Below are 26,331 nucleotides of genomic sequence, written 5' to 3'. Positions count from 1 at the left end.
CAGCAGAGCATGTGCACTTAACCGCTAAGCCACGGGCCGGCTCAGCAGTTGATTTCTGCATTTGCTACTTCTATATCCCTTTGAATCTTCTTTTACCCTTTTTAGTAGCTAACACTTTTTACTATTAACAATTATTTATATTAAATATTCCCTATTCAAATTATTAGTGTGATTTCTCTCTTCTGATTGGATCATGACTGATACAGCAATATACTTTTGATATTTTTTATTCTATTCTTTTTTATTAATGCTGACTGTGAGCCACTAAATGGAATTTGTAACCCCATAACAATTTGATAAGGATAGCTTAAAAAACACTTCTTTAAGGTATAAGCTTAGGAGTCAAACTGCTAGGTCACAGGAAATGCACATCTAACTTAAGATATCAGCAGTGTATAAGAATTCCCACTGAAACATATTTGTGCCAACATCTGGATATGTCAGACATTTTAGTCTTCTCAAACCAATATGTGTGGCATTTATCATCATTCTGGTTTTAACATACTATTCCTTGACTGCTGACCAGATTGAGCATTTCTGTGAAGTCCCTGATCATATTTTTGTTCATTTTTCTATTCACCTGTTACTTATTTTTATTGCTTTATAAGAGTTCTTTTGTGGCCGGCCCAGTGGCACAAGCGGTTAAGTGCGTGCGCTCCGCTACGGCAGCCCAGGGTTCGCTGGTTCGGATCCCAGGCGCGCACCGGGGCACTGCTTGTCAAGCCATGCTGTGGCGGCGTCCCATATAAAGTGGAGGAAGGTGGGCATGGATGTTAGCCCAGGGCCAGTCTTCCTCAGCAAAAAGAGGAGGATTGGCAGATATTAGCTCAGGGCCAATCTTCCTCACACACACACAAAAAAAGAGTTCTTTTATATTCTGGTTGTTTATCTTTGTCAGTTATATTATTGTAAAAAAATTCCAGTCTGCGGCTTGATTTTCAACCTTTTTTAACATCACTCCATTTCATTGATGCATAACTTACATACAGTGAAATGCACAGATCATGAATGTACAGTTCTATGAACACTGACAAACGTAACACCCATGTAACACATATTTCTTTAAGGCAGAACTTTTCAATCACCCTGACAGTTCCCTCATGCCTCTTTCCAGTCAATCTTCTCCCAGAGGCAACCACTATTCTGATTTCTATCCCAACAGATTTGTAGTGTTGCTCGTTCTTGAATTTCATATAAATGGAATCATACAGATTGTAATCTTTTATATCTGGCCCTTTTGTTCAACAATATTTTTAGATTCATCTATGTTGTTGCATCTTTATACTTTTATCAATTTTTTAAAGTTCTTTCATTTTCTTAAGTAAATTTTTTATTGATATGTAACATCCATAAGTATGCAAATCATTGGTCTACAGCTAAATAAATTTTCAAAGAGTATACACCTGTACGCCCACCACTCAGATAAATAAAATATTAGCAGCATCCCAAAAGCCACTCGTGTCTCTTCCAGTCACTAACACACACACACACACACACACCCTTAAATTGAATGTAATACAGAAAGGAAAATGGATGAATTGTTACTACATACAATATCACAGATACACTCTTAGCAATAGAAGCCAAATATGAGAGTGGTTATCTAACCACTATTTTGACTAATATCACCAGCAGTGAGTTTTACCTGGTTCTGCACTTTATGTACATGGAACCATAACAGTATAAACACTTACATCTGGCTGCTTCTCTCAAAAGTGTGTCTGTGATATTCACCTGTACTGCTGTGTGTAGCAACAATTCATTCGTTTTTCTTTCTGTATCACATTCAATTATACAAATATACCACAATTATCCATTCTACTGCTGATGAACATTTTGGTTGTTTCCAGTTTGCAGCAATTACAAATAAAGCTGCTACTAACATTTTATACATGTATTTTGCTGTTGGATTATGAGTAGAACTGCTGGATCGTAAGGTACATATACATTCTTCTTTAGTAAATAGTGCCAGAGAGTTTTCCAAAGTGATTATCCCATTTTCTCTCCCATCAGCAGTATTATGAGAGTATCAGTTGTTCCACATCCTCATCAGCACTTGATATTGTCACTGTTTTGAATTTTAGTCATTCTAATGGCTGTGTGGTGGTATCTCATTGTGGTTTTAATTTGCATTTGCTGATGACTGAGATTAAACACCTCTCCATATGTTTATGAGCCATCAGAATATCTATTTTGTGAGGAACCTATTCAAGCCTTCTGCCCATTTTTATATTGGACTGTCTTATTTCTGATTTGTAGTAGTTCTTTATATATTCTAAATACAAGTTGTTTGCCAAATATCTCTCACTCTGGAACTTGCCCTTTCCCTCTCCTTGATATCTTTTGAACAAGAGATCTTCATTTTAATAAAGTACAACTTATCAATCTTTTCCTTAATGGTTAGTGCTTTACGGATCCTTATAAAAGATCTCTGGCTACCCCAAGGTCAAGAAGAATATTTTCCTATGCTTCTTTCAAGGTGTATTATTGTTTTACATTTCATGTTGATATCTACCATCCATCTGGAATCTGGGGTATATGCTGTGAGGTAAGGATCAAGATTCATTGCTTTCAATATTGACCCAATACCATTTATTGAATAGGCCATCATTTTTCATTCCAACTGGCCCAGCATCACCTACTGTAAAGAACATCATTTCCCCCACTGCACTGCAATATCACATTTTTCATATATCACTGGATGATATACATGATAGTCTGCTTCTCGACCCTCTATTCTATTTCATTATTCTGTCTTTGCCCCCAAACCACAATGTCTTAATTTATAATAAATCTTGATATCTGGTAGTAGAAATTCTCCAGTTTGATTATCTTCTTCACAAGTGTCTTGGCTCTTTGTAATCTTTTGCATTTTCATATACATGTTAGAATCAGCTGTTCAATTTCCAAAACAAAAAACAAAAAACAAAACCTAGTGGATTTTTATTGGGATTGCATTAAACCTAGATCAATTTGGGGAAAACTGACATCTCTTGACAGTAAGTCTTTCAATCCATAAACATGGTAAATCTTTACATTTCTTTAGATTTTCTTTATTTCTATCAATAATATATTTGTAGTTTTTAACATCGATTTCTTTCATTAGATTTACTTCTACGCATTTGATGTTTGGGACACTATATAAATAGCATTGTTTCTTTAATTTATTTCCTAATTCTTTGTTATAAACACCTAGAAAAATAATGTATATTTAAAATACTGACATTGTGGCCATCAAGCTTGCTAAATTCCCTTATTTATTCTCATAGTTTTTTCTATAGATTCTAGTGGATGTTCTACATAACATTTATATTATCTACAAATGATTGTTTCTATTTTATCTTTCCATTCCTTATGTATTTTATTTTTCTTACCTTGCTGTGCTAGCTAGTACTGCCAGTACAATGTTCTATAGATGTGGTGACAGCAGTTCTCATTTTGAGATCTCAGTGGGAAATCTTTCAATATTTCACAACTGAATATGATGTTTGCTGTAGGCTTTTTAGTAGATATCCTTTATCAGATTAAGAAAATGCCCTTCTATTCTTATTTTAGTAAGAGTTTTTATCATGAAGGGGTGTTGATTTATATTTCTATGTTAAGAAAATTTTAAATGAGTGCTAGACAAGAGCTCTCTTTCCAGAAAGTGTACTCCCAAACTTATATGATTCCTGGGTTATGGCAGGTTGCCTTACTCCCATACCCATCTTAACAGTAGCCAATCAGATCAGAGCTCATGTGCATTGTCTTCATGACTACACAGCAACACTTCCACTCTGTTATATACTTTGAGATGGCTTCTAGTCATGCTGAACTGCTAGCCTAGGCTGCCCAGGTTATTTCCCACAGTATCAATTTTGTTTTTGTCAATGCTCTGATTTTGTGTGATTTCTCCCTAACTTAATTTTTCCCATATTTCTTGTTGATTTGAGTGCATGATTTTGAAGAGTGTGATATTTTTCAATAATGCATAAATGTTATAGCAGAAATACCCACATATGTCTCAGAAGAGAACAGCAGTCAAGCCAAACTGCATTTGAGCATATATTACTGCCTTGATTTAATTATGACTGATCATGCCCAGCCAATCAGACAGAAACATACAAATAAACTGATTACAATTCAATTCTATTCAAATGCAGCTAAGCTTGGGTGGAAGATTATTTATTTGACGGTAGGAAACCAAAAATAATCATTTGACGTAGTATATAAAAATCATGTTCTGACAGTCAACAATGAGTTACTTAATTGTTGCTATTAGATTAGAGCCAAAATAGCTCATACCTTTAGGATGAACACAGATCAGGAAGGGTTTTATAACAGTATACCATAATGTTGTTAACTATGGCTTCAAGATGATTGCTTATAATCTATTACTACAAAATAAATGTATATAATACTGCCCCAAATTATCACCATTGGTGTGTTTATAGGTCCATACTTACCTTCACATTTTTCAAGGATCTGGACTGTTTCTCCTATTTCTAAGACCAACCCTTGAGGGACAGATCCCCGAAAGCTGCATATCACTAGAAAAATAAGGATAAACACATCAATTAGCATTTTTAAATACTGAGGCAGGGTCAGTGTCACTGAAATTAAGCACTAAATTTTCTAAAATATATAATCTCCCTTCTTCACTAATTCATCTTTCAAATACGTAAGCCCCTTTCAACTTGGTTAATCTACATTTTGAAAGGTAATATTAAGTAGTTCGGGACACTGAAGTACATTTTGGTAAAATTACTATTCCTAAGTGGTGTGTGCATGTGGGTGAAAACATCTGTGTAAACAAAGTCTCTCTTTCCCTCAGCGTGACCTGTGTTCACATGTCTTTTTTGGGCAAATATGTATGAATTGGTTAAGAAAAAATTAACATTGGAAGCCTCTTATCTACTATAAACAAACAAATAGGTATTTTTTTATAAAGAATCACCAAAAACATATGATCATGCTTTGAGAAACAGAATCCCCATAATAAAAATGGAAACAGAAATTAATGAAATAAAAAGCTAATATACAACAGAGAAAATCCATAGATATCAATCAAAATCTCATGTCATTTTTATAGAAAATTAATAAATTGATTTCAAAATTTATATAAGACTACAAAGGACCAAGAACCCTCTTGCCAATCTTAAAGGACTTACAACACCACATAACAAGCCTTATAATCTAAAATTGGTTCTTTGAAAACACTAACACTGATAGACACCTAGGCAAAACTGATCAGGAAAAAAAGAGTAAAGGTACAAATTATCAATATCAGCAATCAAAACATTAAAAACATTAATGTAATTAATAATTAAGTGATGTATAAAGAACATTACAAAAAACTTTATACCAACAGATTTGAACATTTAGAATAGATGGGCAAATTTATAGAAAGATAAAACTTACGAAAACTGACAGAGAAGTTAAAAACTTGAATAGTCCTATATCTATTAAAGTGAATCTGTAATTAAAATCTTCCCACGAATGAAATACCAGATCCTGATTACTTTACCAGTGAATTTTCCAAACATTTGAGGAAGAAATAACACCAATCACAAATAAACTCTTCCAGAAAATAAGGAAAAGGGGATTCATTTTGAATTCAGCATGATGATAAAACCTGACAAGAACATTATAAGAAAGGAAAATTACAGTCCAATCTCTCTCAAGATCATAGATGCAAAAATCTTTTTTAAAAAATAAAAAACAAATCAAATCCAACTATACATAAAAAGAATGAGACATCATGACCAACTTGGGTTCATTCCAGGAACGTAAGATTGGTTTACTATTAGAAAATCAATGAAGGAAAAAATCATGTGATCATCTCTATAAACGCAAAAAAGGCATTTGATAAAATTGAATATCCACTCATAACTAAAATTCTTAACAAACTAAGAATAGAAGAGAACTTCTTTTATCTGATAAAGGTTATGTACAATGTATCTATAGCAAACATCATACATATTGGTGAAATACTGAACATTTATTTTATCACTAAGGTTAGGAACAAGAAGAGGATGTCCACTACCATTTCTATTCAACATTGCACTGAAGGGCCAGCAGTGCAAATAAAGCAGAAAAAGAAATAAAAGGTATAATGATTAGAAACAAAGAAATAAAAGTGTCATATCTGCAGGTCTGAATATGTACACAAAAAAATCCAAAAGAACCTAGACATAAACTATTACAGAGGATATGTGAATGTAGCAAGGTCACTAGATACAAGGAGAATTTTTTTAAGTCTATATAGGAACAAACAATTAGAAAGAAAATGAAATATTTTAGAAATATACCATTTATAACAGCAACAAAAAATGCCAAGTAACTATAAATGAATCTAAGACATACATGGAAGAACTCTATATAGAAAACTACAAGACAGTAGAGATATTAAAAGCCTAATAGGGGCCAGCCCCGTGGCCTAGTGGTTAAGTTTGGCATGCTCTGCTTAAATGGCCCAGGTTTGGTTCCCAGGCATGGACCTACACCACTCAGCAGCCATGCTGTAGAGGCAACCCACATACAAAATACAAGAAGATTGGCACAGATGTTATCTCAGGGCGAATCTTCCTCAAGCAAAAAAAGAGGAAGATTAGCAATAGATGTTAGCTCAGGGTGACTCTTCCTCAGCAAAAAAAAAGCCTAATAAACAAAGGTATACATCATATTAATGGACTGCAAGACTCAATAGTATAAAGATATAGATTCTCCCCAAATTGACCATTAGATTCTAAGCATTCCCAACCAAAGACAGGTGTATTAATATATTAAATTATATAGAAAAATCGCTAAACCAAAGCAAAGAACTTCTTATTTTAATTACAGTGGTTACACATCTGAAAACTATTCACTAAGCTTTCATTAGTGTTTGATGTAAATGATAAAGTACATGAAAATTTAAAACTTACTTATGTGATTCTTGTTTTCATCTCACACCATAAAAAACAGAGTGAAATTTAAATTTCAAAAACACTTGAATTGTCAAAACAAAAAAAGACCTAAGTGAAAATTTAGAACTGAAAATTAAAATATCATAAATTTCATATTCATTGGATGGGCTTAACAAGAGAATGAATAGATCTGAAGAAAGTATGAGTGAACTCAAAGATAGGACAATAGAAATTACCCAAACTAAACTACAGAACTATAAAAAAGAATAAAATAAAAAAATATATCATAAGAGACATGTGGGCTAACAGACATCTCCAATCCATGTATAATTGGAGTCCCAGAGGAGAGAAGAGAGAGAATAAAACAGAAGAAATATTAGAAGACGTAATGGGTAATAATTTTCCAAAGTTGATAAAAAGATGCTTACATTAGAAAAAAAGAAAAATCTCAAATCAATTATCTAAGATCCCACCTTAAGAAACTAGAAAAGAAGCAATTTAAATTCAAAGAATGAGAATAAAGAAGAGACAAAATGAAAAAGCGAAGAGCTAAAATCAGTGAAATAAAAAAAGATCAAACAACGGGGGGGGGGGGGGGGAAACAATGAAACCAAAAACTGGTTCTTTGAAAAGACTGATAACCTCCTAGCCAGGTTAACTTTAAAAAAAAGACTTCTACAAGAATGTTCACAGCAACTTGATTCACAACAGCTCAGAACTGGAAACAACCCAACTGTTCATCAAGAAGAGCACAAATAAAACATGCAACATTCATACAACGTAATACTACTTAGCAATAAAAAATAAAGATCAACTGATACAAGTAACACAGTGGGTGAATATCACAATCATTATGCTGAGCAAAAGAAGTTAGATGCAAAAGTATACATACTACGTAATTCCATTTACAAAAAGATCTAGAAAAGGCTAAATTAATCTAAGGTGAATAAAATCAGAACACTACTTGCCTCCAGAGGAATAGGGATTTGATTGGGTAAGTACAAAAAGGACGTTCTAGAAAGATATAAATTGTATTTGAGAGTGGGTTACATAAGTGTATACTGCAGTCAAAACTGTACAACTAAGATTTCTGCAATTCAATATATGTGAATTTTACCTCAAAATGGATCAAAGACAATGTAAGAGCTAAACTATAAAATTCTTAAAATATAGAAGTAAATCTTCATGACCTTAAATTAGTCAATGGTTTCTTATTTATGACACCAAAATCATAATCAACAAAAGAAAGAATAAATAAACTGGACTTCATCAAACTTAAAAACTTTTGTGCTGCAAAGGACACCATCAAGAAAGTGAAAAAGACAATCCAGGGAATGGGAGAAAACATTTGCAAATCATATCTCATAAGGGGTTTGCATCCAGAATATATATAAAGAACTTTTACAACTCAATGATAAAAAAACAAATAACCCAATTTTAAAATGGACTAAGGATCTGAACAGACATTTCTCTAAAGAAGATGTACAAATGGCCAATAAGCACACGAAAAGACACTCAACATCATTAGTCATTACTGAAGTGCTGATAAAAAACCACAAGATACCACTTCACACCAAGCAGGATGGCTATAATCAAGAAGACTGATAACAAAAATGTGGGGACATATTGCTAGTAGAAATGTAAAATGATGAAGCTGCTGTGAAAATAGTTTGGCAGTTCCTCAAAAAGCATACAATTATCATATGAGCCAGCATTACCACTCCTAGGTATACACCCCAAGAGAACTGAAAATAGATGCTCACACAAAAACTTATACACAAATGTTCAATAACAGAATTCAAAATAGCCAAAAAGCAAAAATAATCCACATATCCATCAACTGATGAATGGAAAAGCAAAACGTGGTCTATGCATACAATGGAATATTATTCATCCAAAGAGAATAAAACACTGATACACGCTACAACATGGATGAAGCGTAAAAATCCATGCTAAGTTAAAGAAGTCAGACACAAAAGGCCACTTATTGAATGATTCCATTTATATGAAATGTCCAGAATAGGCAAATCCATGGACACAGTAGATTAGTGGTTGCCATATCCTGGAGGGGAGAGGGGATTGGCAGAAGTGACTACTACTGGGTACAGGGATTCTTTATGGAGTGATGACAATATTCTGGAATTAGATAGTGGTGATGGTTACACAACCTTCTGAACATACTAAAACTACTGAATTGTACACTTCTTTCTAAAAGGCAAAGGACTCTAAGTGGTTTTCCTTGACTCTCGATAAGTTAACAGATGTTACTGATACTGCTCAGTTATATTCAAGGAGTCAATGCCAAGTCCAACATGACTGAACAAATTGAGACAACACTAACTCAGTACAATCTGAAGTGAAATCTACTAAGATGCATTATAACTAATAGTGGTGAAAATATATATGGAGCAAGAAAGAGTTTAGTCGGACAAATTTACTAAGCTTGTGAAAATCGATGGTTATTCAGTGTATTATTCATCAGCAAGTACTCTGCAGAAATTATATGACTCTTTCACGTGTAAGTCTACCATTAGTCAACAAAAGAACTTCATTTGCTCTCATGGACTTAAAAATTCAAGGAAGTGAAGATGGTCATGAGAAACAGAAGCTGAATATCCTGACTTGCTCAAGTCCACAGCAGCAAGATGGCTTAGTAGTCGTCGTTTTATTGCAATTTTTCTGAAGGACAACTGCCCTCAACTACTATGATCAAATAATAAATGGCTTTGGAAATTAGCTTTTACTTCAGTCTTGATGATGTTTCTTAATGAATGCAACTTAAAGCCATGCTTATTTGTGAAACTTATACCTACAGTAAAGTCATTTCAATGTCAACTTGAATCACAACTGACGTCAAGCTGCTTTATACACTTCCCATACTGTCAAAAGTTAAAATAAGAAGATCTCCATTCTCACTCAAATTTGCAGCACATACATTTCTGAGCTCAAAATACAGTTCCCACCAAGTTTTTTAAACTTCAATGCAACTGCAAAGGAAATCTCCATATTTCAAAATCCATTTAATGGTGCAACTGAGGAACCTCCACCTAACTACATCAGTTGGAAGTACTTTAATCTGCAATGTAAAGACATGCTAAATGGCAAATAACAAGAGAAGACACTAATAAATTCCATAAATGCCTTCCAAGTGATGAATATTCTCAAATTAAAATATTCACCTACGGTGAACACTGATAATACCTATCAGTATTTGGCAATACCTATCTGTCTGAAAAGGTATTTATAAAGATGAAAAACATAAAATCTCATTACAGGTCATCATTAACAGATGAAGATTTGCAACTGATTTTGATCATAGGGAACACTAACATTGCACACCAATTAAACAAAACGTTAATTCAAAAAAAATAATTCTATTATTCTCATTAAAAAACTGTACTTAATTATTATTATATTTTGAATTTCATCAAAAAATATGTGAAAATTTGTTTCCTTTCTTGTTCTATAAGTACCTACATAATATCCTCAATCTTGCCTCTTGGCCCATAAAGTTTAAAATATTTACTATCTGATCCTTTAGAGAAAATATTTGTCAACTCTCTGTCTAAAGCCAAAATAGTACCAATGTGTTGCGTATTTGTAGTATTTTGAAAAGTAAATGTGACAAAAGTAGCACCAAGTACAGGAGGGAGGAATTTATATAGTGTTGTAGGTCATTTCACTACATGAGAAGTAGTTTAATATTTGTTCCCTGCCTTCCTCCACGTTATGATCACTGAATAGATTTTTTACCTCTTCACTAGTATATTTTAAAACTACGTAACACACTCTTCTTACGAAGAATTCACAAAGCTTCCTATGAATTATCATTTTCCATTTGACAACTTCCCTATGATATAGGAAGGAAAAGTAAAAACAAACATTCTTATTGGTACTGGGGTTTATGTCAAACCATCAAATTATAAGAACGAACTTGTGTGTTCATTACTGCTATTGTGCATGTAATTAACTGCTGCTATTTCATGCTATCATAATAATCTCAAGACGGAAGGACTACTATGAATTTCACTAACATTTATTTACATGAACTGTAATACTTATGTATCCATTGCACTAAAAGTGCTTATAAAAAGTCAACTCTTTTTAAGCCCCTGAAACAATCACGTTACAGGTCCAAAGACACATGAAAAAGTTACCTCAAGGACTGTTTTACCTTAAAAATAGTTTTATGTTTTAATGCAACAAGTATACTACATTATCACCTAGTACTGCTTTAGGAATCCGCAAAAAAATTATGAGTCCTTTACATAGTTTATGCTATTTTTTTCTTATTTCTAAGTTAAAAAACGTATCAAAATATTTTGCATTTGAAGCATTATTACACTACTTTAGTGAATCTTAAAATGATTACATTAAATGAGAAGCCATCCCAACAACAGTCATTTTTGTATTATCCATACCACTGAAAGGAGAAAGAAAAAAATGTGGCTCAAACCAAAATAATTTGTTTAGCTTTGCAACATATGATCTCTTAGGGCAGATCTGTCTTCCTAATTAAGTTTTGTTTGGGCCGATAATGAAATTAATTTGCTTTCCTTCAGCTGGACAAGGGAGTGACACACCCTGAAAGTAAATGGATAGCAAAGGAAATTTGGCTTAAGGCACACAAAATTTGGCCATGAATAATGCCCAAGTAACCCATCCCTCTTTCCCAACTGATAATTAAGTATTATTTTAGCATTACCTCATGCAAAGCTAGTGAAGCACTGCAACATAAAATAAAACGTAGACTGTAGGGCCAGCCTGGTGGCGCAAGCGGTTAAATGCACGCGCTCCGCTGCGGCGGCCTGGGGTTTGCCGGTTCGGATCCCGGGTGTGCACCGCTGCACGGCTTGTCAAGCCATGCTGTGGCCGCATCCCATATAAAGTAGAGGAAGATGGGCATGGACGTCAGCCCAGGGCCAGTCTCCCTCAGCAAAAAGAGGAGGATTGGCAGATGTTAGCTCAGGGCTGATCTTCCTCACAAAAAAATAAAATAAAATAAAATAAAAGGTAGACTGTATATTCCTTAAGGGCTAATAGGAAATTGGGCAAATGCCCGTGTGTATAATAAATTGAGAACAGAGAGAGAAATAAGAAAATTAACTATGGAGCTAGGCTCCAAAGAAAAAACTGTCAGTAAATGCCACCTTAGCACATCTGGAATGATTAAGTTCACAGAAATGCTCCAAGACTTTTATCTGATCTTCACTAGAACGTAAATATACCAATTTAACTGTAATTTGCTTCTAGATAGACTTCTCGACCTTTCTTTTTAGAATAATTACTGGGTGATAAGGAGCCCCTATGATAGGATTTTTCTATGAGCCATGCTTAATTCATAGAGGTAGTCAGAGGTGATAGCCACTAGGGATTGAGAAAAATAGGAACAAAAACAAGTTTAAAAAAGAGATATTGACTATAGATTGATTCATAAAAATATCTATTCTTAATAAGCTACTCCAGCCTTAAATCAAACCCACTTACAAATAAGCTTATTCTCTGAAGCTATTTACAAGGCCAGGTAGAGAAGAAAAACATAAGTTTTACTTCTTTTCTTTCAATTCCCCTTTGCCCTAAACATAATTCTTCATTCCTTATTCCCATTCCTCGGTGCTGTACTACGCACTAGAAATGTACTTCCAACAGAACGTAAGTGATAAAAAGTATTTCATCTTTAGCTATGCAAACATTAAATGTTAAATTGTCCTAGGCTATGGAAGCAGAACAAAGGTTAATTAAATATCTGGAATAATAGAAGACTATTTAAAGCTATACCCACAAAGCCTATATAGAGAAGAGGTGAGTGCTGATATAAAGAAACTGATGAAGGTCTACTCCCATCTTGAGCACTTTTCCTAGGCATATCACACACATTATCCCATAGGGAAGGAGGGAGGGGAAGGGAGGAAGGAAGGAGGGAAAGAGGGAAGGGAGGGGAGGAGAAAGGAAAGCAGAGGAGAGAAGAGGAGGGGAGGAGACGGGAAGGGAGGAAGTAAGGAAGGAATCAGCAGAAGAAATCTAGGTGGCAGTCTTCTAAGAGGCCTAAAAGACAGCAGTAGTTATTATAATAAATGAGAAGGTATTTCAAGAGAGTTCGTCTGACTCATAATAGTCACACCAATCTATCCCTCATAATCAATCCCAATAAATAACCAACTTTAGTAAGTAATTAACTTTTTAATGTAGAACTTTCTTTCCCAGCATCCAAGATGCTGATGTCCCCATTTAAGCAATACTACTTGTAGCAGTATTGCAGTATGGTAGCAGAATACAAGTGTTTCAGAAGGCAGTTTGGTAAGCAAGAAACCACGTGAAAGGGGGTGGAGAGTCTGGAGGAGTTATTTCATCAAAGTCATGCAAAGCCTAAAAGCACCAACCTCGTCCCAAGAAAAAGCACTATTCTCCAGAGATTGTGTATTTAGTTCCAAAAAACTCATGTCTCTCTTCTTTGAAGATCACACAAACACTACCAACATCTGGCTCTTTGGAGTTCTCTTTTCCACAGTGGAGTTGTCTTTTCCATAGTTCTGACCACACTGCAGTCTTTGCTCCCTGGAGAGGGCATCCCAAACCCTTTGGCATCCTACATAAGCTCTTGGCTTTCCCCAGCAGTGGTTACTGACATCCACTGTGGGAACTCACTAGTTTAATTTTCAGAAGTCAACTTTACAAGACTGAATCCTTTCCCTCTAAGCTCAGGAAAAAGAAAAGATGTCTACTCTTACCACTTTGAAGATTGTACAGAGGTTCTAGCCAGCACAGTCAGGTAAAAAAAAAAAGAAATAAAAAGCATCCTAACTGGAAAGGAAGGAAGAAGTAAAACTCATGTGCAGGTGACATTATTGTCTACATAGAAAATCAAATGGAATCTACCAAAAGTTTCTAGAACTAATAAGTGCGTTTATTAATAAGTAAGGTTACATGTTAAAAGGTCATTATACAAAAATCAATCACATTTCTATATACTAGCAGAAAAAGAGACTTTAAAAAATACCATTTAAAATAACATCAAAAATATGAAATACATAGGGGTAAATAGGACAAAATATGTGAAAAATCTGTACACTAAAAACTATAAAATATTTGAGAGAAATTAAAGAAAACCCAAATAAATGAAGAGATATGCATTGTTCATTGGTCAAAAGACTTCATATTGTTAAAATAATATTCTCCAAATTCATCTGTAGATTCAATGCAATCTCAATCAAAATCTGTTTTTTGTAGAAACTGACAAGCTGATTTTTAAAATCACGTAGAAACGAAAGGATATAGAATAACCAAAACAACTCTGAAAAAGCAAAAAGTTGGAAGACTAACACCATCTGATTTCAATTATTATATAGCTACAATAATCAAAACAGTGTGGTATTAATGTAAAGACAGACTGAGAGCAGTGGAACGGAATAATGAGTCCAGAAATAAACTCGCACATATACAGACAGTTTGTTTTTTACAAAGATATAAAGACACTGCAGTGGGAAAAGGATAGCCTATTCAACAAATGGTGCCAGAACAACTGGATATCATATGAAAAAAAATAAACTTAGATCCATACCTTGTACCATATTAAAAAAAAAAAAACTTGAAATGGATAATAGACCTAAATATAAACCTAAAACTATAAAGCTTACAGAAGACAATGTCAGAGAAAATCATTGTGAACTTGGGTTAGGCAAAGATTTCTTAGATAAAACACTGAAAGCATAATCCATAAAAGGACAAAATGTTAAATTGGACATCATCAAAATTTAAAACTTGCTGCTCTTTGAAAGACACTGTTAAGAGAATGAAAAGAAAAGACACAGACTGAAAGAAAATCTTTACAAAGCATATATCTGATAAAGGACTTGTATCCCAAATATATTTTTAAAAACTCTTAAAATCCAACAATAAGAATAATGTCACACACAATGGCAAAGTAGGAAGCTCTACGAGTTGGTCCCTCCACTCAAAGAACCAGTAAACTGGAAAAAAACAACCAGAATCAACTATCTTGCAACTCTGGAACCTAAGTGAACACTTATAACAACCAGAGGAGTGCTCAGTATGAAGGGATGAAGGGAGAGGTTACTGATTCTGGGTAGGAGAACAACATGCGCAAATCAGCTATTGTAGCCCAGTCCTCAGCCCCTGCTCCACAATGGGAATAGCAGACTGCAGCAGACTGCATTCCTGGAGCAGCTGCCTGGTACCAGGGCAGGCAGTGTAGACCTTGTCCTCCAAAAATTCAGTGTTACACATTTTGGATGGTCTAGTGGATCCCTGAAGGACCAGTGCAGATGTTTGTCTTGATTGTGACCTAATTCCATTTACAACAGCATCAGAAAGAATAAAATACTTAGGACTAAATTTAGCCAAAGAAGCACAAGACCTGTACACTGAAAACTACAAAGTGCTGCTGAGAGAAATTAAAGAAGATCTAAATAAATGGAAACACAGCCTGTGTTCATGGATTGACAGAATTAATATTGTCAAGATGACAATACTACCCAAAGCAATCTATAGATTCAATGCAATCCCTATCAAAATCTCAAAGGTATTCTTTGCAAAAATAGAAAAGCCTATCCTAAAATCATATGGAATCACAAGCCAAAACAATCTTAAAAAGAAGAACAAAATTGGATGATTCACACTTTCTAGAGTCAAAACTTACTACAAAACTACAGTAATCAAAACACTGTGGTACTGGCATAAGGATAGACATATAGATCAATGGAATATAACTAAGAGCCAGAAATGAATCCTGATACATATAGTCAATAGATTTTAACAAGAGCGCCAAGACCATTAAATGCAGGGGAAAAAAATAAACTGTTCAGCAAACGGTGCTGGGAAAACAATATCCACATGCAAAAGAATGAAGTTGGATCCTTCTCTTACACCATATACAAATATAAACTCAAAGTGGGGGACCAGCCTGGTGGCACAGTGGTTAAGTGCGCATGCGCCACTGCAGCGGCCCAGGGTTCAGATCCCAGGCGCGCACCAACACACCGCTTGTCAAGTCATGCTGTGGCGGCATCCCATATAAAATGGAGGTAGATGGGCAAAGACATTAGCCCAGGGCCAGTCTTCCTCAGCAAAAAGAGGAGGACTGGCAACAGATTTAGCTCAGGGCTAATCTTCCTCACAAAAAAAATAAAATAAAATAAATAAACTCAAAATGGATTGAAGACCTAAATAAAAGAGCTAAAACTATCAGACTCTCAGAAGAAAACACAGGGGCAAATATTCATGACATAAGATTTGGCAACAGTTTCTCAGATACGACACCAAAAGTACAAAAAAAGAAAACAGATAAATTGGGCTTCATCAAATTTAAAAGATTTGTGCATCAAAGGACACTAATAAGAGAGTAAAAAGACAGTGCACAGAACGGTAGAAAATATTTGCAAATCATATGTCTTAAAAGGCTTTAATATACAGAATATATAAAGAAGTGCTACAGCTCAACAAAAATAAAAATAAACCCAATTCAAAAATGGGCAAAAGACTTTAACAGACATTTCAACAAAGAAGATATGCAAATGACCATAAGCACATGAAAAGATGCTCAACATCCTTAGTCATTAGAGGAATGCAAATTAAATCCACAAGATACCACATAACACCCACTAGGATGGCTATTATTTTCTTAAAAAAAAAAAAAACAGAAAATGCTAAGTGTTGACAAAGATGTGGAGAAATTGGAACCCTTGTGCATAGCTGGTGGGAATATAAAATGGTGCAGCTGCTACAGAAAACAGTTTGGCAGTTCCTCAAAAAGTTAAACATAGAATTACCACATGATCCAAGAATTATACTCCTACGTATATACCAAAAAGAACTGAAAACAGGGACTCAGACACTTGTACATCAATGTACATAGCAGTGTTATTCACAACAGCTAAAAGATGGAAACAACCTAAGCGTCCATCAACAGATTAGTAGATAAACAAAATGTCACACAGACACATACACACATGGAATACTAGTCAGCCATAAAAAGTAATAAAGTTTTCATACATGATACAACACATGGATAAACTTTGAAAACATTATGCTAAGTGAAATAAGCCAAACACAAAATGACAAGTACTGTATGATTCCACTTACATGAAATATCTAGACTGGGGCGGGGGGAGGGGGGATGCAGAGTTATTGTCTAACAAGTTCAGAGTTTTGTTTGGGATAATGAAAAGTTCTGAAAATAGATAATGGTGATGGCTATACAACATTATGAATGCACTCAAAAAATGTAAAATGGTAAATTTTATGTTATGCATATTTTACCACAATTTTTCTTTAAAGCTATTACCATAAAAAGAAAAATCTAGATATGGGGCATGAAATTTTAAGACCAATCGAAAGCATGGCTTAAATAAATTAATGATTCCAAACTTCAACTACAATGGAAAAAGCCCAACAGTAAGAGTCTAATTTTTAAACGGGCAAAAAGATTTCAAACATTCACTCCAAAGAAGAGAAACAGATGGCACATAAAAAGATGCTCAACATCATTAGTCACTAGGAAATGCAAATTAAAGCCACAATGAGATACCACTACACATGTATAGACGGCTAGAATTAAAAAGATTGACCATACCAAATGTTGGCAGGATGTGGAAGAACTGAAATTTTCATATACTGCTGGTGGGAATGTAAAATGGTACTGTCATTTTGGAAGAAAGTTTGGCAGTTTCTAAAAAAGTTAAGCTCACATTTGCCACATAATCCAGCCATTCCACTCCTAGGTATTTCCAGAGAAAAGGAAAAAGACAACCATTCCAAGACCTACACATGGGTGTTCATCGTAGCTTCATTAGTGAAAGAAAAAAACTGGAAACAACCCAGATGTCCATCAACAGATAAATGGATAAACAAATTGTGGTATGTCCAAACAATGCAATACTATTCGGCAAAAATAAGGAATGAACTATTGATACATGCAACAACACAGATAAATCTCAAAATAATTAGGCTAAAAGAAGCAGGCAAAAGAAGAGTACATACAGTATGACTGATGTATATAAAACTTTAGAAAATGTAAACTAATCTACAGTGACAGAAAGCACGTCAGTGGTTGTATGAAGATGGGGTAAGGGGTAAGACGGGAAAGAAGGAATGAAAGGGTGGGATTAAAAATGGGCATAAAGAAACTTTTGGGGGTAATCAAGCGGATGGAGTCAAGGGTAAATACATATGTCAAAACTTATCAAATTGTACACTTTAAATAAGTGTTTATTGTATGTCAATTTTAAATCAATAAAGTGGTTTTTCAAGAAGGAGTCATGGTGAACTAAGGTGGCTCACTTTAAATCCAACGAGTTTAACTGCCAGTCATATAGAGAAAGAAACAGGTACCAGGTTGTTCAATTAGCCACCCCTAGGTCACAGAACTAGTAAGAAGTAACACCAGGATTCAAATCCAGGACTGTGTAGTAACCAAAACCTTTCTCTTTATATTTGTTTTGAAGGAAGAGAAGCGTATGAATGGGCAGAGATCCTTTCAACAAATATTTATTATATCCCACCCACTTTCTACTCTGGGGATATAGCAGTGAACAAAAGATACAAAAACCATTGCACTTGTGGAGCTTAAACATTCTGGAAATAGATAAGTTATAAACAAACAAAAATGTATGGTATGGGGGCTGGCCCTAGCAGTTAGGTCACGCACTCTGCTTCAGCAGCCCGGAGTTCACAGGTTCAGGTCCTGGGCACAGACCAGTGCACCACTTGTCAAGCCACGCTGTGGCAGTGTCCCATATAAGGTAGAGGAAAATGGGCATGGGTGTTAGCCCAGGGCCAATCTTCCTCAGCAAAAAGAGGAGGATTGGCGACAGATGTTAGCTCAGGGCTAATCTTCCTCACATACAAAAAAAGTATGGTATGTCAGATGATCAAGTAAATGCTAAGGAGAAAAACAGAATGAAGTGCTAAGGAATGGGTGGTTCAATTTTAAAAAGTAGAAATGTTTGAAGGAAAGTACTGAGGAACAATGCAAAAGACACAGTAACTCATGCGAAAAGGACAGGTGAGAATGGAGGAGCAACAAAATGACTTGGCTGGTCTAAAAATAACATGAAATAGAAACAGTTAAAAAGGGAAAGATAATTGGTACACTGACTTCAACCTACCAAAAAAAATTTTAATTTAGTGCAGTTCACCGGTATATATCTGTTCTGCATAAAGGACAGTTATGCCATTCCCCACAATAGGTCGACTAGAAAATAAGACAGCAAGATAATACAAAAAACTGCAAGAGATGAATATTAAACTACTATGCTAGAGGATATTTAAAAATCTACTATACTAAATCTAAACAAAACCCCCAAAACCTCAAGTGGAAGAAAAGGACTCAAAAAGTTGATATAATAATCACGGCACACAATCTCAATGTGCTGTTTATTTAGCTGGAAAACTGTCATTATGCAGTAGCATAATTACCAAGAATTGTTTCTGCCTGGAAGTACAAAAAATAAGATTAAAAAAAAAAAAACCTAGCAACCATACATGCGATCTGAAATATAATAGTATAAGACTAGGGATGCTAAGTCATAAAGCTAGAAAATTAACACAAACCAGGCTCATTAAGCATAATAGATAAACTGAAAATAGGTAATAAAAATAAAGTGATTATTTAAGGCAGAAACAAAGAACCTACAATTTTCTATTGTGATTTGCAAACAGTCTCTCACTGTAACTAACTGCATAAAAGACCAACACTGACAAAATGTTGGGATTCAAAGGGTGAATCTAATCTTCACCTATGGTAGAAAACAGGATAAAGTCCCTACATCACTTCACTTGAAAACCTAACTTCATGCCTCAAGCAGACAAATGTGCCTGAGAATTTGATGAAAGCTGTGGCCACTCTTGGAGAATCATGCAAATAAGTTCACTGATGTCCATGGAAAACAGCCATTGATTTCTAAAAAGATTTCAAGCCTTTAGCACTCTCAATCTTTTTTTTTTTTTTTTTTTGGTGAGTAAGATTAGTCCTGAGCTAAGATCTGTGGCCAATCTTCCTCACAAAAAGAGAAAGATTGGCCCTGGGCTAACATCCGTGCTCATCTTCCTCTATTTTATATATGGGACGCCTGCCACAGCATGGCTTGATAAGTGACGTGTAGGTCCATGCCTGGGATCCGAACCTGCTAACCCCGGGCCACCAAAGCAGAGCACACGAATTTAATCACTATGCCACGGGGCTAGCCCCACCACTCTCCATCTTTAATGCCTGAGTCAAGCATTCAAAAAATAGGGCTTCGTGGTTCTTTATGGGGAAAACCTCTTCAAACCCTACACTCCACTGGTATTAGTATGAAGCTTCCCAGCACCTGAGAAGGAATTCCTTGATGAATTACTGGGTTTCTTAGGTTGGGAAAGTTAAAAATCATCACTTTCTCGATTCCAACAAATAGTCAGGACATAAAATTTAAAAATTCAAATTCCAAAGGAAGCTAGCCAAACACAAACATCTAATTTCACTCCCTCCTAAAATCTAACCGAAACCACAGTTAAGAAAAAAAATTATTTTTAACACTGTAACCCACAGGATGAAGAAAATGGCTAAGGAAACAAAACCTAAATAACTTTAAAAGCTGAAAAACAGATGGGCAAGTCTGAGAAAAACAAACTCATACCAATAGTAGAAAGAACCAACCCAATTTACATCTCAAAATCCTTAACAGGCTCAAGAATTAGCAATAACGGGCAACTCTGGAAGTGGCAGGAAGGAAGCAGGGAGTTCAAAGAAGTGCTAAAATAAGAAAAGACTGACTTTAAATTGTCCAGACATCATTTAGATCATTAAATTCAAATCTTTCAATCTATATCTCAGTGTATCCCCTTTCCTCCACTCAGGAAAATGACTGGAAGTTTATTCTCTGAAAGAGTAAATGGATCTTTACTCTGGATTGGGTGACACCAGGCACATCTGGTAGACTGGGGATGAATACAAAAAACAGGAGGATTATGTGAACATACACAGAAAAAACTCCAGCCATCTTCCAACTCCAGGCTCTCAGAACTCTGGTATCCAAGGCTTATACCCTTCAGGCCTTCTCATACTATCCATTTAGAGTTAATGGAAAGGGCCCCCAAGGACCCAATATATTGGATGACAATAAACCCACACTAAGGAACATATTGAGAAATCTGTGAACATATCGTGAAATCCCAGAACCCTGGGAGCAGAATAACGGTTCTATTAATAAGCTTCCAAATAGAATAACAGATTGTACCCAAAAGATCAGAAATCACAGACTTTTTAATACTAACACTGCAAGCCAGAAGACAATGGAACAATACCTTGAAAATGCTGAAAGAAAATGATTTCTAACTCAGCATTCTATACCTAGCTAAACTATTAATAAAGAGGATAAAATGAAGACATTTTCAGACATGCAGGTATCTTATACACCATAGAAAAAATGTAAACTGAAAACAATTTGGCATTATCTTCTCAAATTGGACTGTGCACATGCTAGAACTCAGCAATTCCTCTCCTACTCACATACCCTAAAAAAAAATACACATGTATGCCAGGAGGCAACACAAGAAGGTTCAGAGCAGCACTGTTCTTAGTAACAAAAGAGAGGGAAAAAAAATATTAACTGACAGAAGAATAGATTAATGAAGTACAATATATTAGAGCTGCACACAAGACTGTTGAATCTTAGACTTACATTTTTTATTTTTAAAATTATAAGTTGGAATTTTTTTCAGTGTATAGTTCTATGAATCTTAGCACATGCATACATTTGTGTTACCATCACCACAAACAACATTCAGAACAGTTCCATCACCCAAAAAAAACTCCCTCGTGCTATCCCTTTAGAGTTGTACCTTTCCCCATCTCTACCAATGGCAATCACTAATCTGTTCTCCACCACTATAGTTTTATCTTTTGGGAAACGTCATAAAAATGCAATCATATCGTATGCAACCTTTTTGACTGACTTCTTTCCCTCAGCATAACTCCTTTGAGTAGCTGCATGTATCAACAGTTCATTCTGTTTAATTGAGTAGTATGCCTTTCTATGGACATACCACACTTTGTCAATTCACCCAAGTCCGAAACTGACTGGGTGATGCATATATGAACAGATTCGATACCAATGGCTCAGCTCACTGACCACTGGTACGCCTTCTTTTCTAAAGGCTCTGTTCAAATCTTCTGCCCATTCTTTTATTGTATTATTACTGAGTTTTGAGATTACAAGTCATTTGCCGTATAAAGGTTTTGCAAACATTTTCTCCAGGACTGTGGTTGCCTTTTAGTTTTCTTTACTGTGTCTCTCAAAAAGCAAAAGTTTTTAATTTTGATTAAGTACATTTCACCAAATTTCTTTCCTTTTACAGTTTGTGCCTCTAGTGTCCTTTTTAGGAAATCTTTGTCTACCCCAACATCACAAAGATATTCTTCTTTATTTTCTTCTAGAAATTTAATAGTTTTAGTTCTGATACATTTTAAGTTAATTTTGCCTTGAGAAAAGGTTGAGGTTGTTTTTCATACAGAAATCCAGATGTTCCCACATCATTTGTTGAAAAGACTGCCCATTCCACCATGAATTGACTTGGCACATTTGCCAAAATCAACTGAGAATATAAGCATGGATCTAGTTCTGGATTCTATCCAATTTCATTAATCTATATGTCTATACTTATGACAATACTACATTTTCTTAATTATAGTAGCTTGATAGTCAAAGTCTTCAAATCAGGTATTCTAAGTCCTACAATGTTATTTTTCTTTTTCAAGATTGTTTTCACTATTCTATGTCCATTGCCTTTCCATATAAATTTTAAAATCAGGGGACCAGCCCAGTGGCATAGTGGTTAAGTTCATGCACTCTGCTTCGGCGGCACAGGGTTCGCAGGTTCGGATGCCGGGCGCAGACCTACGCACCACTCATCAAGCCATGCTGTGGCAGCATCCCACATACAAAACAGAGGAAGATGAGCACAGATGTTAGCTCAGGGCTAATCCACCTCAGCAAAAAGAGGAAGATTGGCAACAGATGTTAGCTCAGGGGCCAATCTTCCTCACAAAAAAAAAACAAATTTTAAAATGAGCTTCTCAATTTCTTCAAAAAAAGTCTCCTAAATTTCGACTGGGATTGCACTGAATCTACATATCAATTTGAAGAGAATTGCCATCTTGGAGATCTCCTGGAGAGAACACCACTCAGTCTTCCAATGAACAAAATTTGTCTCTCCATCTGTTAAAGTTTTCTTTAATATCACTTTGCAATATTTTATACTTTTTAGTTTGCATGTCTTGCATATCATTGTTTATTTTGTTCCTAGGTATTTGTAATGCTATTAAATACAAATGGAGTTGTTTTATAATTCCATCTATAATTGTCCACTAACATAAAAATATTACTGATTTTGTACATTGACCTTATGGCCTGTGGCCTTATTAAATTCAGCTATTAGTTCTAGTAGCTTTTCTTTCCTAGATTCCTTAGGGAATTGTACATACACAATCATGTTTGCATTTAAAAGAGTTTTAGCTTTTCCTTTCCAATCTTTATAAACTTTATTTTTTTACTGTTGTATTGCACTGGCTAGTACCACCAGTACAATACTGAATAGCAGGGAGAAGGGACACTGTTGCCTGTGTCTGATCTTAGGGGGAAAGAGTTTAGGGTTTCACCATTATGTATGATGTCAGCTTTAGACTTTTGTAGATCATGATCTTAGGTGGAAAACACTGAGCCAGTCACAATAGAGTATATTAGGTATAGGATTTTCATATGCCCCTTAATCAGATTGCAAAACTATCTTTTATTCTCAGTTTCTTGACAGTTTTTATCTTGAATGGATGTTTAATTTTGTCAAATGTATTTTCCGCATTTATAGAAATTGTGATTTTTCTTATTTATACTATTAAGATAGTAAATTAAATTGTAAGATTTTCTAATGTTTTTTTTTTAATTTTTTGTTTATTGCAGTAAGATTGGTTTATAACATTGTAAAACATTTCAGGTGTACATCATTATGCTTCTATTTCTGCATAGATTACATCATGTTCACCACCAAAATACTAATTACACCCCATCACCACACACATGTACCGAATTATCCCTTTCACCCTCCTCCCTCCCCCCTTCCCCTCTGGTAACCACCAATCCAATCTCTATCTCTATGTGTTTGTTTATTGTTGTTATTATCTACTACTTAATGAAGGAAATCATAAGGTATTTGACCTTCTCCCTCTGAGTTATTTCACTTTGCATAATACCCTCAATGTCCATCCATGTTGTCACAAATGGCTGGATTTCATCGTTTCTTATGGCTGAGTAGTATTCCATTGTGTATATATACCACATCTTCTTTATCCATTCGTCCCTTGATGGGCACTTAGGTTGCTTCCAAGTCTTGGCTATTGTGAATAATGCTGCAATGAACACAGGGGTGCGTGTACCTTTACAAATTGGTATTTTCAAGTTCTTTGGATATATACCCAACAGTGGAATAGCTGGATCATATGGTAGTTCTATCCTTGATTTTTTGAGGAATCTCCATACTGTTTTCCATAGTGGTTGCACCAGTTTGCACTCCCACCAGCAGTGTACGAGAGTTCCCTTCTCTCCAGATCCTCTCCAACACGTTATTTCCTGTCTTGTTAATTATAGCCATGCTGACAGACGTGAGGTGATATCTCATTGTAGTTTTCATTTGCATTTCCCTGATAGTTAGTGATTTTGAACATCTTTTCATGTGTCTGTTGGCCATCTGTATATCTTCTTTGGAGAAAGGCCTGTTCAGGTCTTTTGCCCATTTTTTAATTGGGTTGTTAGTTTTTTTGTTATTGAGATGCTTGAGTTCTTTATATATTTTGGAGATTAAGCCCTTATCAGATGTATGGTTTGCAAATATCTTCTCCCAATTGTTAGGCTGTCTTTTCGTTTTGTTGATGGTTTCCTTTGCTGTACAGAAGCTTTTTAGTTTGATGTAGTCCCATTTGTTTATTTTTTCTATTGTTTCTCTTGCCCGGTCAGACATGGTACTTGAAAAGATGTTGCTAAGACGGATGTCGAAGAGCGTACTGCCTAGTTTTCTTCTAGAAGTTTCATACTTTCAGGTCTTACATTCAAGTCTTTAATACATTTGGAGTTAATCTTTGTGTATGGTGTAAGGTAAGGGTCTACTTTCATTTGTTTGCATGTGGCTATCCAGTTTTCCCAACACCATTTGTTGAAGAGACTTTCTTTTCCCCATTGTATGTTCTTGGCTCCTTTGTCAAAGATTAGCTGTCCGTAGATTTGTGGGTTCATTTCTGGGCTTTCGATTCTATTCCATTGATGTGTGTGTCTGTTTTTGTGCCAGTACCATGCTGTTTTGGTTACTATTGCTTTGTAGTATATTTTGAAATCAGGGAGTGTGATACCTCCAGCTTTGTTCTTTTTTCTCAGGATTCCTTTACCTATTCAGGGTCTTTTGTTGTTCCATATAAATTTTAGGATGCTTTGTTCTATTTCTGTGAAAGCTGTTGTTGGAACTTTGATAGGGATTGCATTGAATCTATACATTGCTTTAGGAGGTATGGACATCTTAACTATGTTAATTCTTCCAATCCAACAGCACGGAATATCTTTCCATTTCTTTGTGTCTTCTTCAATTTCTTTCAGCAATGTTTTATAGTTTTCGGTGTACAGATCTTTTGCCTCTTTGGTTAAGTTTATTCCTAGGTATTTTATTCTTTTTGTTGCAATTGTAAATGGGATTGTATTCTTAATTTCTCTTTCTGCTACTTCGTTGTTAGTGTACAGAAGTGCAACTGATTTTTGTATGTTGATTTTGTATCCTGCAACTTTACCATATTCATTTATTACTTCTAAAAGTTTTTTCGTGGATTCTTTAGGATTTTCTATATATAAAATCATGTCATCTGCAAATAGCGACAGTTTCACTTCTTCCTTTCCAATTTGGATCCCTTTTATTTCTTTCTCTTGCCTGATGGCTCTGGCTAGGACTTCCAGTACTATGTTAAATAGGAGTGGTGACAGCGGGCATCCTTGTCTGATTCCTGTTCTTAGAGGGACAGCTTTCAGTTTTTCACCATTGAGGATGATATTAGCTGTGGGTTTGTCATATATGGTCTTTACTATGTTGAGGTACTTTCCTTCTATACCCATTTTATTCAGAGTTTTTATCATAAATGGATGCTGTATCTTGTCAAGTGCTTTCTCTGCATCTATTGAGAGGATCATGTGATTTTCATTCTTCATTTTATTAATGTGGTGTATTACGTTGATTGATTTGCGAATGTTAAACCATCCCTGCATACCTGGAATAAATCCCACTTGATCATGGTGTATAATCTTTTTAACGTATTGTTGTATGCGATTTGCTAGTATTTTGTTGAGGATTTTTGCATCGATGTTCATCAGTGATATCGGCCTGTAATTTTCTTTTTTTGTGTTGTCCTTGTCTGGTTTTGGTA

The 26,331-nt window shown here is 35.1% G+C and overlaps 1 protein-coding gene across 8 annotated transcripts in view; it reads right to left on the bottom strand.

Annotated features, from left to right (window-relative positions):
* The window catches only part of DOCK3 (dedicator of cytokinesis 3), a 448,733-nt gene that overhangs the window by 343,691 nt on the left and 78,711 nt on the right, over positions 1-26,331 (bottom strand). For all 8 annotated transcript variants that reach the window (XM_087431091.1, XM_087431098.1, XM_087431092.1 and 5 more), the window contains exon 2: positions 4,446-4,529. In XM_087431091.1, coding sequence (XP_087287217.1) covers positions 4,446-4,529 — 84 coding nt within the window. The remainder of the gene's footprint in view (positions 1-4,445; positions 4,530-26,331) is intronic.

Source organism: Ceratotherium simum, chromosome 5, assembly GCF_057802395.1.
Source record: "Ceratotherium simum simum isolate JZ-2026a chromosome 5, ASM5780239v1, whole genome shotgun sequence".
Taxonomy (NCBI): Eukaryota; Metazoa; Chordata; class Mammalia; order Perissodactyla; family Rhinocerotidae; genus Ceratotherium; species Ceratotherium simum.
This window is presented reverse-complemented; position numbering and strand designations above follow the sequence as displayed.